The sequence below is a fragment of the Saccostrea cucullata genome, unplaced genomic scaffold (genome assembly GCF_032062105.1).
Source record: "Saccostrea cucullata isolate Sc308-1 unplaced genomic scaffold, CSIRO_AGI_Scuc_v1 ctg249, whole genome shotgun sequence".
NCBI classification, from domain to species: domain Eukaryota; kingdom Metazoa; phylum Mollusca; class Bivalvia; order Ostreida; family Ostreidae; genus Saccostrea; species Saccostrea cuccullata.
Genome location: NW_026936117.1, coordinates 449,637 through 466,492, shown reverse-complemented (window position 1 = coordinate 466,492; position 16,856 = coordinate 449,637). Strand labels below are relative to the sequence as shown.

Genomic DNA, 16,856 nt, shown 5'->3' with positions numbered 1-16,856 from the left:
TTCTATCAACAAAGTGTGACAAATATAGTATATAGGCCTATATTCTGAAAATCCGGGAAAAAATTTAGCTAATTTTAACGTAAAATTGACACTTTTTTAGTAATATCTGAAAATTTACATCATATACCCCCACTTTTGATGTACTTTTCTAAATATTCAAGATATATTTGAACTATTTGCTTAAAATCGGAAAAAGTTTAAGACTTTAAAATAATTTTCTTGCTTATCAAATTTTCAATGCCAGAAAAATCACATTTTATTAGAGCAGAAAGGTCAAATAATTGATTATATGAAGCAATTTGAAACTTTTTCTCAGTCACAATTTTATTAAGTGCCTTTTTTTAAACAGACTTAGAGTTCATTTTGTTTTGTGCTTTAATTTGATAAAAATATTGCAGGTAAAACGTCGAAGATGTAAATTTTTAATTAAGACACAATTTTCAGTGCAAAAAGGTCATATTAAATATACTGTAGCGCCAAAAGAAGCATATTGACCCCCATTTTTTGATTTGAATTTTAATTAAGCTATGTATGTAGAAACTAAAAATATACTTGGCAAAAAAAGTTTAAGACTTTAAATATCAGGATCGAACGTCGTTAAATACCGTTCGTTATTTACCCGGGGGTATAAAAATTTCAGCAGCTGTCAGTTATGTCAATTAGCCCGAACTTTTGTTGAACAAAAGGCTGAAAATTCGTGTTTTGATATTATTGATTTGATAAAAATTTGCGATTTCAAATTTTCAAACAGATCCTTAGAGTTTTAATAAGTATCCAAATCTGATTTACTCCACTTCTCAAATACAGAACTAAATTTTCTAAACTAAGGTTTTTAATTTGTTTGTGTGTGTCTGATATTTTTCCTTTTTATATGTCATTAGCTTTTATGAAAACTAATTTGAGTTGTCTAAAATGATGCAATATTTAAAACCAAGACCATGTGACTTTTTATTTCTAGAAAATGATACATAAATTACAGAGATGTGATTAAATATTTGGTGCCATTTAGAATATATAATCTGTTTGTTCACAATGAATTAACAAAGATCTGATTTCCTGTGTATACTAGCTTCTTCTCTATTATGTGCAGATAAGGAATATATCTGATTGATATCATCATACAGTATGGATGGACGGACAGTTTGGAATGATTTTAAAGAAGCAAGTGGTGTATAAATATCAAAAAATAGCATATGTTCTAGGACAATGGTGACATACATAGAAGAGATAAAATACATGCTAAACTACATACGGAGGCAACGTTCATACTAAATTCAATATAATAATTCATTTTATGTCTTTAAATAATAACAATAAATTTTAATCCCAAATAAAGCAATTTCACCATTTCTTCTAAGTTGTTTGAAAAGTTCATTTGAGCTTTCATTAAAAAAAAAAAAAATAAGGAACTTTCAAAAATTTTATTGCTTGAAAAACATTTAAGATGGATTCTTTTGCATATTGAATTTGAGATGTTTAAATCAAAAGAAATTGTATTTATACCTTTGTGTATTTTTCTCTAAATAAAAAAGGGACTGACAATACTTGTACTTTTTTCTAAACAGCTTCTACCATTGAAAAGTTTCTTTATGATGAAATTATAACTTAACCATTCACTGGCAGCACTGCATTTTCATGTTTCATCTTGGAAATTTTCTGATCTCAGCATGTCTGCTGACTATGTGGACAAAGCAAGTTTATAGTTTATCAGGAAAAAGTGTCTTGCAGAACAATAAACTTGCTTTTGTCCTTCTATATAGGTGTAAATAGGTGTGTAATATTTTTCTTATATTAAAAAAATGAAGTTTTAAATATCAATCAAATAGCAACCATTTCAACATTAAATGTGCATCAAAATAAATCTTATCTACTACAAGGGCTATTGATAATACAGCACATGTGTATCCATCATTCTTTAAACTGTGACAATAAAATAAAATAAATAACAAATCTGGACTAGACTAAATAACCTATAAAAAGAAACTGAATACTTGTACACCTCACAATAATAGGCAAAATAACATAATACTGCATATCATACAATTGTCTCTCCTTTTTTGGTGTCATGTTGATACATGTACAATCAAATACAAGAGCTCCATACTATAAAAAAAAATAGTAATGATATTATATAGCTTCAACTGGCAATATTACATCCACTCTTTAGGGATCAGAGTCCACTAATGACAGGAACTGGAATCTGAGATACACACTCATTTTTAGAGTTTTTTTCTTTGATGGTTTCATTTTGTAAAATCTCATTTGGGTTCCCAATTTTACCCATTAATGAAACACTTATCATTAGTAAATTTTACTTATAAAATCATAAATTTTAACAACCAAGTTTTACCTACAAGACAATAACAAATTTCTTCAACAAATGATTTCCCCTACACCAGCAAACATAAATAACCATAGCATATCTAAAACAGGTGAATACATAAAAGTCCCTTGTGTATACTGAATTCTAGATCACCAGACGTTTTATACTGGGCTCAGGTTTTACAGACAGGAACACTTTTGGTGCAGATGTACTAGTGGACAGAGGTTGAGTTCTGTCCCTTTAACTCCTGTCAGAGACTGACAGTTCCATTCCTCCTCACAATTTACTGACCTGCTACCTCTCCAGGTATCGTCAAGCTTAACAATATTTCTACAGTAAGACCCGTATGGACCGTGAACTATTCTGACTATATAGACGTCTTCAACACGTGGTATCTCTTTAGGGACATCCGCACCGACCCTAGCTCCTTCTCTACCTCATCCAGCTTCTCTTCAATGGTTTCCTGAGAAGAAGGAAAACAAAATTAAAAAATAAACTGGGAAAATATCAGTTAAAAATTCTTATATGAACGCTTTTTCTGAGAATCAGAATTTGCAGTACATCAAACTTGAATTAGACTTAAGCCCTATATTGTCACACAAAAGTAGCTAACAGAAAAAACACTCTTTTCAATCATTAGAATGTTAAATCCATTACAGTAAGGTGTGGTTATTGCCTACAGACTAAAAACCCACGGTAAGTTATACAAGCAGCCTTATGACTGATAATACACTGATTAAATATAAACTGTTTCCCTTGCCACAAATATCAACTTAAGTTTTACCTTGTCAGTTTAAATAACAAATTTCTGCAATTAGTGTAACTGTTTATTATAATTTGAAAGAAAAAATTAACAATCATTTAAGGTGGAAAAAAATTCTTGTAAGCTGCAAAGCCATTTTTACATGTAGAACTTTGAATACTACTGTACAATATTCTACAGAACTCACCTTTTGTTGTCTCCCCTTTCCATGAGATGGCACTCGGCTGAGCTGTGATTCAAGCTGAAAATGACAAAACATTCAACACATGCTGTCTATACAGAACTAAGTATAAACTTAACAGTCTTCCTGAAGATCATTAGTACACTTAGGAGGAAGTTTGTAAAGAAGTTAGCATTGAACCTGAAAGTTTCCTCGAAAAAACATTTAAGATTCTTAAATATAGTAAACTGACAAGATTCATACCATTTCTTAAAATTGTTATTATATACATAATGTTTTGTACATGTTGACAAGCTCTTAACATTCTAACACATTCTTAATAATGGCTCAATTTATATAAGACTCAAACATCTTTATGGACATTAAACCCCAGGTTGGTTTAATGAATGAGATACATGTACATACTGTTTTTTTCTCGGTTTGTAATTCATCATATCGAGTCTCCAGATCTGATATCGTATTCAGGTGGTTCTTCACTGTTTGTTTTACCTGAAAAAGAGGAAATACAAAAAAATATAACATAAATGATATTGTTAACTGTTCATGTATATACAATCATAATAATGTATAGGGTTAGTGTTACTACACATTTTGAATGAATAATACTTGCTTAGCAGAGATTTTAACCAAGATTAATAATTTCATAATCCTTCATCATTTTTTTCAGTTATTAAGAGCCATTCTCTGTAATGATTTGAAATTTTATATAGGAGCTGTGGCACGCATAGTCTCAGAATTTCTCCAAACTCTCTATGATAAATTCATTGATACCCTAGGTTGAAATCAAAAAATTGGTTGCTATGTTTTATAATGTGTTGTCTTAAAGTTCATAAATAATTTTTTTAACAAAGATTAAAGCCCCATTTTAACATTTGCGGCATTAGAAACAATTGGCAATGACTGTTTCCAAAAGTTTAAGGTCAAATTTCTAAATGCAGATACAACATTTTGGTATAATCAACTATTACATACGTTACTATGGTAACAAAATACAAAAAAAAAAAATAAATTAATTTTATACAGTCATACACATAAAAATAAAAAGCAATTAAAGGATGAAATGTGACCAAATAATTAAAAAAAGAGCCTTGAAACATATACCAAGAATAAAATAGATATTTCATTTTAGTGGCAATGGTTGCCAAGGTTTTTATACCACAGAGAGCCTTGCCACAAATATAAACTCTGTATGTTTAAATCTGATCCTAGTTTAAAAAAAGCACATTTCTCAATTATGATCAATTTTATAAGATGTTTGTGTGCTCCAAGTTTTCCCATTTGAAAAAATTCAATTAATTCTTTAAATAAGGTTGCTATGGAAATAAGCAGAAAATATATGCTTAAAAACCTGAAAAATATTTTCTTTCCATACTTTTATTAAATGTAGATTCCAAAACTTTTATGAATATTTATTAAAAGCTAACTTGACTTTTAATGTTGACTATCATCCAATCTTTGAATGCAAGAAGTTGGCACACAGGGTTTAATATTGATATAAAGTTGAAAATGAACATTTTCCCTTCATTTACCAACACAGTGTTGTTTTATTCATCAAATTTTATCAATAAATGATATTCAACTTAACAGTTCTAAAGATAAGTACTGTTCAAGCTGAGTCCTTTAATTTGTTTCTTGATTAAATGGGAATTTAATTGAACTTAAAGCAACGAAAAAAATTCATTTTAAGATTCTTTGTTTCCAGGTAACACTGCAAAGTAGAATTATATCCAATTTTTCTTAAAATTTTGGTGTTGCAAGGTCCTAAGGATGCATATTTGCCAGTCTTGAATTTTTATGTTTTTCCTCAAGACAGTAGCATTAACCTAATCTTAGTTAGTGGTTTTGCATGGTTACACTGTGTTACCATGGCAACCATAAAAGTTATTTATAGAATAATATTGCTTATACTTATTTACTTAAGGTCAAACATTTTCATTGTTTTTCTTAATGTAACACCTAATTAGTGAATACGGAGTGTTTTTCAGCATATTTCAGCATTTTAAATGTATTCCAAATGTACCCTTGGTTACCACTTACTTAGAATATTCTAAACAGTTTCTTTACAGTATACGTAACATCAAGGTGTCATGTTTTAATGTGAGAATGGTTTGTTTGCTTTTTCTAGTTTTTATTAAGCCACAGTCAAGATTTAAAGTGGCTGATTCAGGTGGTTTTCACTTTTGTTTTGCCATAGCAACCGAGACACAAAAAATAGCAACGAAATTTTGTTAATATTTGTATATACAGTCATAATAATGTATAGGATTAGTGTCAAGTTTTGATCAATAATCTTGTGCAGAGATTTTAACTATCCATTATCATTTTTTTCAGTTATTAACAGCTACAATTAAAAAATCCTCACGGGTGTGACTTTGGCGTCTGGCTTTGGTTTGGCCATGGATGTGTAGATATCCTCCCACTCTGGCCTTGACACATAGTCCCCCTCCCTCACTCTACTCAGTGTGCTCTCTATAGTTCCATTGGTAACAGGCGAGTCTAAGATCAAAGCAGATTATCAGGCTGTGACAAAAGATATTACAGAAATAAAGTGATCTGTTGTCATTTACTTGACCCTACCTTTCTCTGCTTTTTGTGAGTTTCTGTCCCTGCTTCCTTTGCTGCCTCTGACCTCCCCGTTTCGTTTATCCTTGTGAGCAGGACTCTGTCGTGGTTTGGACCCTGTATCTCTAGTGGGCATAGAATCACTGTGCTGTCGACTGCTAGATGACCTCTCCTTAACCCTTATATCAAATCGTGTCGGACTGTCAAATTCACCAGGGCTTGTCTCGAATTTCGCTTTAGATGGTGTTGTGTTGGAAATAGATTCTGGATATCTTGAGGATTTGGATGATCTCACTTTCTGAGACCTCACAGAAGAGGTGCCGACTGATTTATTTTTCCTGATTTTGGGACTGGTTGATGAGTCAGACTTATTGATTGATGACCCAGAGTCAGATCTATTAACAGACAGGCTCGACTCGCTGCCGTAGAATTTTTTCTGTAGTTTTGGCTGCGGAGGAGAAGCAGACTCCACGGCTTTGTCGGCCTGTCTCATGATCTCCCTAAGTTTATACAGCTCTCTCTCCGCCCTCAGTACAGGGGAGGTCTGCTCTACCCCGGGGCTCCCCCTCCTGTCTGGGGTGCTTCTGGAATCAGGGGCAGATTTGGGTCTCTGTCGAGATTTTCTGCAATTTGTTTTTTGAACATTAAAATATTATATAGAAATTTAGCCTTTGGTTTGGGGATTTTGCTAGAGTTGTAATAGAATACAAATTAAACATTTACAGTATCCCTAGAAAATATCTTTCTAAAGTTGCAAAATACTTGCTTTTTTTAATACTTGTTTACCTACTGTTATCAATGTTTATTATATATTAACATGTTACAATTCTGAAATAAAGTTTTTGTATCTATTTTTACTTTACCAATACAATACACTTAGCACTTGTTTTCTACTGTAGTCAATATTTATTATACAACATGTTATCAATTCTAAAACAAAGTTTGTGTATCTATTTTGATTTTACCAATAAGATACATTCAGTCTTCTATACTTACTCCATTTCCTCGACTTCAGCGTAAGTGTTACAGGTATTTTTTGGTCGTCGTTCCCTGCTATCTTCCCTCACCCTGCTCTCTATTTTTCTCTCTGAGCTGATGCTGCGATCACGACCCTGTGACCTGACCTCTCTGTCATCTGCTATACTCCGTAAAGGAATCTCCTGACTCCTGCTGCGGGAGTGAGTGACTGGGTTCTCTGTTTCATCCGCTGACGTGCCGTACGGTATCCGATGGCTAACGTCTCTGTCAGGAGATGGGTGACAAAGTCGGCCAGGGCTGCCATAAGATTCATCAAAATGTCCCTGTATTGACATGGCACTACAACAGAGACTTTTAGTTTTAAATCAACTGCTGAATATCAAAAATTTGTCTGTACATGAATGCTTTGTGCATCTATACCAAAAGCATAAATTCAAAATACATTAAAAAATTTTACACAAATATTCTCTCTTTACTCTACAGATGAAAGTTTTCTGCAAATTCTCTTTTTTTTTATTAATGAAAGTCTGGACCCAGTTTAACTGAAAACTGATTTTTAACAAACAGAGAAATAATGTTTTAAACTCAGAGGGACTGTGTGAGGACTTTACTTGGCACTCTGTGTCAGCTTGTGTCTCAGGTTATCGTTCTCTCGTCCCAGTCTCTTGTTCTCCAGCTCTAGTTTTGATACAGTTCTACAAAACAACAAACCCACACAAATCAATAGTATATCTTACAATCCCTTTCTTCACCTAAAACACTTTATTTAAAAAAGCAGGTTTTGTATCCAAACTTTACACTGTACATCAGAATTTTCCTAACTTTTGTATACAGTTTAAACTGATATACAAAGTAAATCGCTTTCAGAGTTTTGTGCTCACTATAATCAAGTACATGGACTGTGTTTACTGTAGTTTTGTACCTGTTCAATTCCACGACCTCTGATCGAGCATCATACAGTTTGTTTTCTGTCACATTGAAGGATTCCTACAATTAAAAAAAAAAAAGACTGATTACTAAGAATAAAGCTACTATAACCATTAAATCTGAAATTCATTGATAGAACTTTCTCCACAATACCAAAATTTAAGAATATGATGTAATTTAAAACTTGATGGTACCAGAAGGACTGTAGCAATGCCTTACCTTCAACACATTGAATTCTCTCTCCAAACTCTCATGCTTATCAACAAGCTGCAATATTGCATATAGAATTTGCACCAAATGAGTATTTTTGAAGTTTACATTGCTTTAATTAATCTCTTTGTATGCAGGCATTAATTTGTTTGCAGGTAACGAAAAGAAACAGGTATTACGAGAAAGCACATACAACTGATTATCATGCTATGACATTTTTAAAACAATTCATTAGCATATAAATTATGGATGTCTACCAAGGACATATGTTTAAGGAGAGTTCTTTTATAAGGGAAACAACTGTGGAATGTAAAATTCCAAGCTGTTTTTGAGTCAAAGATTAAATATGTCCTAAAATTATCAGTAGCTGTATGGCAGTAAGCATACAGATATTTCATATTTACCTTGTGATAAGCATTCCTGTCTTTCTGCATCATTTCCATTTGTTCATCTTGAGCCTGAAATAAACAAGAAATGAAATTCAGCCCAATTCTAAATTCTACTCATTTATAGTGATTGTTAGAGATGGTGAAAATAATTTATCCTAATTAGAATTGTTTAAAAAATTTCTTCTTGACTTTCTTTTCACTATCTGGACTGTTGTTTTCCAGAATGAAATCTTTCTGACACTGTAATTGTCACTGAGTTACTTTTTTGTAGTATTTTGCTGTAATTAGTTTTTACTTAAGTTTGTAGTATTTTGCTGTAATTAGTTTTGACTAATCAAGGTACTTTTTGTAGTGTTTTGCTGTAATTAATACTAACTTACTTTTTTATAATGTTTTAGGGCATCCGTCTGATTCTTTAACTGACAATCCAGATGTTGGTTCTGGTCTTCCAGAGTTCGGTTCTGGTACTGAAGTTCCTCCACTTTGTTACGGAAAGTTGAGATCTTGTCCTGGGCTTCCTTATAATGGTCCGCATATTCACTCTGTCAAGAAAACAAAGGCAAGTGCTGCCTAACATGTCTATTTTTTAAAACTATACACAATATCCCTGAGTAGACGAGAAAACGATATAAAAATTCATTTACTGAAATGACTTTATTTTCTTTAAGTTTAATTTATTCAAAAGCATAAATAAAATATTAATCTACTGCATAATTTTACTTCTTACAGGATTTGTTCTAAAAAAAATTTTAACGAGGCCCGATCTAGTTGAACTGCGCATACGTTTTAACGCAGCGTCGACTCAGGCACGTCACAGTACCCTTGACTGCCGTCACAATTGAACACAATAACGTCACAATTAAAATGACGTCAAATTGCGCTAAAATGTTTCGCTGATCCTGCATACCTGGTAACTCTATAGACTGTACATGTTGAAAGCTGGTATTTCTATTATTTACAAGTTTTTTAAAAAAATATTTTTTTTTAATTGATAAACAACTTTGGAACATGATTTATTTTCAGGTATCAATTTCTTGGTACATATTCATTAATTTTACATTGTTTTATTTCAATTTGTGAGTTAAAAAAACAAACACTGCAACCGAAAGTAAACGATTTTAGTCTTTCTCCTTGAACATGTTGAAGTCTTTATTACACACCTTTTTTTGAGGACTTAAATATGCTTGATTTAAAAAAATCAGTCTTTGAATCATTTAAATGCAACTCCCGATATATTTTATTTTTCTATATATTACATGATATTAGTAAAATTCGTCATTTTCGCCTTTTACCCCCCCCCCCCTTTTCCACGTATAACAACGTCGCATATAAAGAAAAAAAAAAAAGCATGAAGAGAAAATTATTTCAGAATGTAACAATTATTTATTTTTTAGAAACTAATACAGTATTGCATCGTTTGTTGATGTTATGTACACCCATGGCGACTTATTTCATGTCTAGTTGGATAAAATAAGTGCTAATTTTGTGTTTCAATATGCCCCCTTTTCACTGCAATAAAGGCTACCTTCAATTTTCTTTTCATTTTTTATAAGAAGAATGAAAATTGCATGATATATGTGAAAAACAAAAATTTCCATCATGTACTTTTCTTTGTTTATTGGAGGGTTTTACTATGTTATTGTGTATAAAAACACAAAAAATGGTCCATATCTTGACAGTGCCCCCATTTGACTACAATAAAGGTAAGGTAATAAAATTTCATTCTAATTTTTCTTAGCATAATACATACAAAAATATTTCCAAATATTAAATTTTTTTATCATTCCGTTTTCGTAATTTTCAACTAGATCGGGCCTCGTTAAATACTAGTATAACTTACAGCCCGTCTCTCAAGGCCGTGAACCTTTTGTTCCAGTTCTCTCTTCTCTCTGAAAACAAAACCATTTTCAACAGTTATACTAAATCAACTTTACAAATTCTCAGAAAACTGTCACATTAATCATTTATGTCCCTGTGAATAAATTTAATATTATTTCAATGAATGACATGTATACATGTAATGGCCTGCTAATCTGAGTACTATACAGAGCTATACCCTGCTAATCTGAGTACTATACAGAGCTATACCCTGCTAATCTGAGTACTATACAGAGCTATACCCTGCTAATCTGAGTACTATACAGAGCTATACCCTGCTAATCTGAGTACTATACAGAGCTATACCCTGCTAATCTGAGTACTATACAGAGCTATACCCTGCTAATCTGAGTACTATACAGAGCTATACCCTGCTAATCTGAGTACTATACAGAGCTATACCCTCCTAATCTGAGTACTATACAGAGCTATACCCTGCTAATCTGAGTACTATACAGAGCTATACCCTGCTAATCTGAGTACTATACAGAGCTATACCCTGCTAATCTGAGTACTATACAGAGCTATACCCTGCTAATCTGAGTACTATACAGAGCTATACCCTGCTAATCTGAGTACTATACAGAGCTATACCCTGCTAATCTGAGTACTATACAGAGCTATACCCCGCTAATCTGAGTACTATACAAACTATACCCTCCTAATCTGAGTACTATACAGAGCTATACCCTGCTAATCTGAGTACTATACAGAGCTATACCCTGCTAATCTGAGTACTATACAGAGCTATACCCTGCTAATCTGAGTACTATACAGAGCTATACCCTGCTAATCTGAGCACTATATTCTGCTAGCCTTAGAACTATAAAGAGTTACAAACCGCTAACCTCAGTAGTATATTAAGCTGACTCTCCATTTCTTCGTTAGCATGCTTCAGTGAGTGGTTCTCCGTAATCAGAGCTTGGTTCTCGCTGGCGACACGCTTGAATGGTGACCTATTGGTGATGTCATCAGATCGGGATAAGGCTCCACGTAATTCCAGAATCTCTTGTTCATAATACTCTCTAAGGTCTGACAAGTGCTTGGCGTGTTTCTCTCGAAGATTTGCTCTGTAACTGAAATGATAACAGACCTTCAAAAAAATCTAGAAAAGCACAAAACTTAAGAATTAAAGTTTTTCAAACTAATTGTCTTTTATTGTTATTGATAGATAAGTAACAAAGTTTCACATCAATTAAAGAATGTTCTTTTCAACTCTCAACTTTGCAATGCTGTCATAATATTAATCATCGCTAAAATATACATGTATAGTAAACCATGCTTATAACAAGGAAACCATTTTTTTTTACTCCTCCATGGCACCTGATCCCATCTCTGATGTTTTGGAGGTCCATGTTTGCTCTGCTCCAATTTTGTATTGTTTAATAGTTTTCAATACATTTTTAAGATTGAAAATCACTTTGATTAAAGCTTGAATTCAATAAAAGTGTGTTCACTATAACCGTGCAGTATTGTTTCTGTACATAGAACTTAAATTATCTGGCAAAATGTGAAAGAATGGGTAATTGAACACAATGTCCATGTACAAACTCAATAGCATTGCAAACATGTACTAACCTTTGAGATGAGAATTCATCTGATGTCAAGCTGTCTATGGGAGCATCAGCTGAACTCTCCTGTGTCCGACTGTCCAATAATCTGCTGTCATCTCGGTGTGAAAGGTCGTCTCCTACGGCAACCCTGGGTGAACTCCTATCAGGTTGTCTGGGACTCCTACTTTTGGATGAACTCTGAAATACAAGTCCATAAGCTGAGTACAACATTCCAATATTCCCGGTACTATGTCACATTTAATGCAGAAACCTTTTTTATTTGAGGGGTCAATGTTTGTGGATATCAAAAATTTAATACATTTTGTGGTTAATTTGTATATTCAGAAGAATTTACGAATCAATACTTAGATATTGTTTGATATGGGGTAACATTGATCCCAAATCAACAATGAAGATTCCACAGTATTCACAATACAGATAACCTCATGCATGAAATAATTTAAATCTTAATCTAACAGAATCCTCTACAGAGAATATTGTTCTACCTGAGACACATTGGCTTTCCTGAGAATGGGCATGGGACTGCTGAACACCCCACCCCTGGGAAGCTCACTGGGGGGTGGATTGTAAGATTTCCGGGGTGGGGGTCTGATTTCCTCCCCCAGCGGCTGCCTCATCGTGGACGACGGAGACATGAACTCCTCCTCCAGGGACCGCCTGATCGGAGTTGTCTCCTCTTCATTATCTTCCGTCTCCCGGTCGCTGTCGATTCCCTTCCCACGAATCTCTCTGTAGATTTCCTTCCAGGGAGGAGTGGAGTGCCTCTCCCTAGCAGGGGAGCGATCTAACGGTCTGGACCTTGGGGAGGATTTCTGGGTCGGTTTTCTGTAAGAGTTATCTGTCCCTACCCTGGTGCTCTCTAACATCTGACTAGTATTGGTAAGTTCACTGTGATCGAGTCTCCGATCCTGGTTTGGCTTAATTGGACTCACACTCTGTGACAGAGCCTCTTTATGGGCAGACAGCCTCTGTTTGAGTATTTGTTGCTGGTTTAACAGTTCACTCTCTAAATGATGCTGCATGGAGAAGATGGTTTCTTGATGCTGTCGATACTGGTTTTTTAATTCATTGTGGTGTTGTTCCTCAATAGTCTTAAACATTCTCATCCAACCCATCTAAAATCCAATTAGTCATTAAAATCATGAGTTTCAGGAATAAAGAATTATAATTAAGAATATGTCAAAAATGTTAAATCCATAAATTAAATATACTTTTAAATGAAGTTTATCTTATTATGAGCAGCTGACCACATACCTGCTGTTCATGAAGTGTCTTGAATGGAGGCACAGACCCAGATTTAGGGGGTGGGGCTTCTAAATCTGATGAAGTGTGGCTCGAATTTTGAGCTCCAAATGAAGTGGACACATTATACTGAGGAGGAGGGATGTTATAGCTGGAGTAAATGCTTGCTGGGAGTGCACTGTCATGTCGACTCATGTCTGCATAAGACATTCCCTCTAACCGATGCTGCTCTTCAGATGACAGACTGTCGTGTTGACCCCGGGGGTTCTGCAGAGTCGCGTACGTGTCTATTCCGCTGACATCATACTGCCTCTGCTCTCTCTGTTCTGATCGAGACAGCTCCCTCTGGTACCTTCTAATTAGGTCGTCCTCAGACATCCCTACATCGGAGGAACCCCTCACTGACATGCTGACTGACGCAGCATTCACCGGGGATCTAGATGACACTTTGTCTGTGTACTTTAACCTTGATGACTCTGAGCTATCCAGTTCACCGGTTCTATCGAGGGTACTGTGTGATAGGTCATTCTCACTCCTGTAGTACTCCCCTCCTGTTGATAATAGTTCTTGTTCAAGTCTTGCTCTTTCCATTCTTTCATTCATCTCTCTATCTATCTGTCTTCTCATCTCTCTTTCCTTGGCTGCCATGTCTTTTCTCACTTTGTCCAATATCATTTGTTCCCTGAGCATCTCAGCCTCTCTCTGATTCTGCTGACGCCTGAAATTTGGACTTGCATCTCGTTCTGGACGGTTTCCTTGGACAGCGAATTCTTGCTTGGTCCTGAGCACCATTCTTGGAGGCGTCTGTACAGCTCTAGCGGGTGAACTGTTTCTGTCGTATGACACTGAATCCACATTCTGGGATCTAACTGACACCGAAGATTGGTCTGGGTTTATGGAGGAAGGTTCCACGTACCCTGGAGATGACACAGTTGTGTAAGCCAGACTACCTGTGTCTTTGGGATACACAACACTCTCTGAGGCATCAGTTTTAACAGAGTCCCTTGTGATATCCTCCGGAGTAAGTTCCTTGAATGAGGATGAGTTTTCGTACGGTTTCTCTGCTCCTCTCTCCTCTGTTTGTTCTGTGGGTCTCTGTGTGTCATACTCCTGTACCATGTCCGAGGAGACTCTCTCTAGTTCCCTACCCTCATCAGGAACTGTTTCACTGACTCTGTCTACTTCACTGCCTGTACTTGTGGCACCTATACTCCTAGATTGTAAAATTCTGTCACTTTCACTGGCATAACTCATTGAAACTCCACTGTCCTTTGATTTCATGAGTCTAACTTGTCTTCCATTTTTTAGAAGCTTATCCTCCATTGTCTCCTCTGATTTAGGACTTTTGACAGCCTCTGGTTCACTCCTTTCCAAAGACAACTGAGGATCCAGTTTATACGCTCCTCCTTCCCTTGTGTCAAACACTGTGTTGTCCTCCTCCTGTCTACTTTCCCTTTCTTCATCACCTCCATCTTTCACCTCACCATCATTCTCCTCAATGAATTCCTCCTCTGCAGGCTGTGGTTCATCCAGCTGGAAGTCAGTCATGTCGTCCTCGTCCGGCTTCTGATCCGATTCCAGCTCCATCTTTGATGCGTACTCTTTGTCCTCGGTAACCTGATTTTCTCCTCCCTGATCCATGGAATCAAACTCCTCCTCCATCTCAGCATCATGCTCCAGTTTCTCTAAAAGTTCTTTCACGGGTGTGTCAGAATCACTCTCATCTTGGATTGATCCTACCACGTTATCTAGCACATGATCGACGATGAGCTGGGCCAGATTACTCGTGTCTGTACAGGAACTGACGGCCTCGCTGTCACTGTCATCCTCTTGCCCGTACACCTCGCGCTTCAACAGTTCCCGACTCTGATCAGCCCCAGGAAAAGTCTGATACCCATCCTCACTAAATAAACTACCCGAGCTGGCCACTGTCTTAAATTTGTTGGAAGATGGCACTGTCTCTAGCCTGGATGCCTGCTCTTCTGGTGGTATCTCCCTGGGACTCAGTTGTATGTCATTATTGTTTACAATATCACTAGTGTCACTCATCCTGTCTTCGTCGCTTAGCTCTCCCTCTGTTTCAGTAGGTTGGTCTTTGTCCACACCAGCACCATCAGACCGGACAGTTATTTGCCTGCTGGGGTCAGTAGGTCCTTGGTCCTCCTTTCCTTCTGCTGAATGAGCTCCTGGTGTACTCTCTTCCTCTCCTGTCTGTGTTGCATCTGAATGACTGAAAAATAACAAGGCGTTGATAAAAACAATGCAGTCCCTCCTGAAGTTTACCATAAAATGAAAAAAATGTAACATACAAGATCTGTCAACTAGAGCCATTTCCATGCTAAGGCTTTTAAACACAGAATGTATCTGAATAAACTCTTACTGTATGGGGACTTACAACAGTATACACTTTACTTCCACACAATTTCCTTGTTTATTCAATACTCACAATTGTTCATTCATTTTGATGGTGCTTCCTCCATCACTATCGGTGAACATGCTCTCAAACACTTTCTGGGAGCCGTCTCTGCTTGTTACGGAATCAGCCTCTTCATGAGCTGGACTTCCAGTGGAGTCTTCTTCATCAGGAACTCTCCACCCAATACCACCCCTCAGCTCTGATGATTCCTCTGCATCCTTCTGATTCTCACCATTTCCCTCTTCACTTTGATCAACATCCTCAGCGGCACAATTTGACTTCACTTCACTCTCATCCATGGCATAAAGATTCAGTTAAACGCGTATCTTCATTCTGAAGCACATGTTTAGAAAATTGTAAGTATTCCAATGCTTAAAAATCTAAAGTACATCAAAATTTAAATACCATGATATTACTCAGAACAATAAATATATATATACGTAAATAACATAAGTAAATACAAATGAATAAGAATATTTAAATCTTGAAAGTTTTAAGTTCACAAAATAAGAGAAGAAAAATAGTGGTTTCCTTTGGGTATATTTTCTTATTTTAAATTTTAAAAATACTTCAATATTAATATGTGTTTAAATAATGCATAAAAAACTTAGAGTGTATTTAAAATCAAACAATTAGATCGATGATACATGTATTTAACGATACGCACCGTTAATTTACTGCCACACATCGGTCGTAAAAACATTGGTCACAAAATTGGAATCACGTCAAAACATGAATCACTGACGGCGGCGCAGCAGAATTAAAGTCTCTGTCCCGAATATACCTAACGTGGACATTCACAAATCTACGTCAACAAATTAAATATGATTTGTGATACACAGCCAACTCTAACTCGATTGTTACAATTTAATTTTACATTTGCGTCCTCATATTTCGAATTATTCACTACAGGAAGCAGTTTCTGTTTACAGTACTCGCGTGAAACAAATACTCGCGTGTAGCAATGTTCGGAATTCCTCGAGAATTTTCATTAGAAAATTTGGTACATGGAGGAAATTCGAATACACTATAAGTCATTTTGTTTCTTCATATTTTGACAAGAGGAATTCGATTTCTCTGAATGCAACTGGGTATTTTATTTGTATTTTCATTTTTATTATGATTCTGATGTATCCTGATTCTTAGGAAACATAGAAACAGTAATATCATTTACCGTACCATATCTTACAGTTACATCTGTTACATAACCTTTCCTACCACTTGCCGCATGGCCTGTCATGTTCCCTTGATCCTTTTAATTGAAGACCTGTCCACTCTACGCTATAAAGGTGGTCACTAATCAGAAATTCAGATATCGCATATAGATTGTTACAGTGTCGAGCAACAGTGATCTAAATTTAAAGAAAAGGTTTTATGTTAATTGAGAAACTATTGGTGCCTAATTTAGCTGAT

General features: G+C 35.4%; 1 protein-coding gene across 2 annotated transcripts; it reads right to left on the bottom strand.

Annotated features, from left to right (window-relative positions):
* Positions 1-929: 929 nt before the first annotated feature.
* On the bottom strand, positions 930-16,376 carry LOC134244809 (trichohyalin-like). Of its 2 annotated transcripts, none has more exons than XM_062727059.1 (18): positions 16,111-16,376; positions 15,474-15,776; positions 13,040-15,257; positions 12,271-12,900; positions 11,790-11,962; positions 11,060-11,287; positions 10,174-10,222; positions 8,714-8,875; positions 8,349-8,402; positions 7,954-8,001; positions 7,730-7,794; positions 7,419-7,502; positions 6,826-7,146; positions 5,845-6,452; positions 5,630-5,763; positions 3,673-3,756; positions 3,274-3,327; positions 930-2,786 (listed from the first exon to the last, which is right to left on the bottom strand). In XM_062727059.1, exons 2-18 carry the CDS (start codon positions 15,740-15,742, stop codon positions 2,691-2,693), a joined length of 5,277 nt encoding a protein of 1,758 aa, XP_062583043.1. In that variant the 5' UTR covers positions 15,743-15,776; positions 16,111-16,376; the 3' UTR covers positions 930-2,690. The 2 variants fall into 2 exon arrangements, with proteins under 2 accessions (XP_062583043.1, XP_062583044.1); XM_062727060.1 differs by having other exon boundaries at positions 11,060-11,281.
* Between the last annotated feature and the right edge of the window lie 480 nt (positions 16,377-16,856).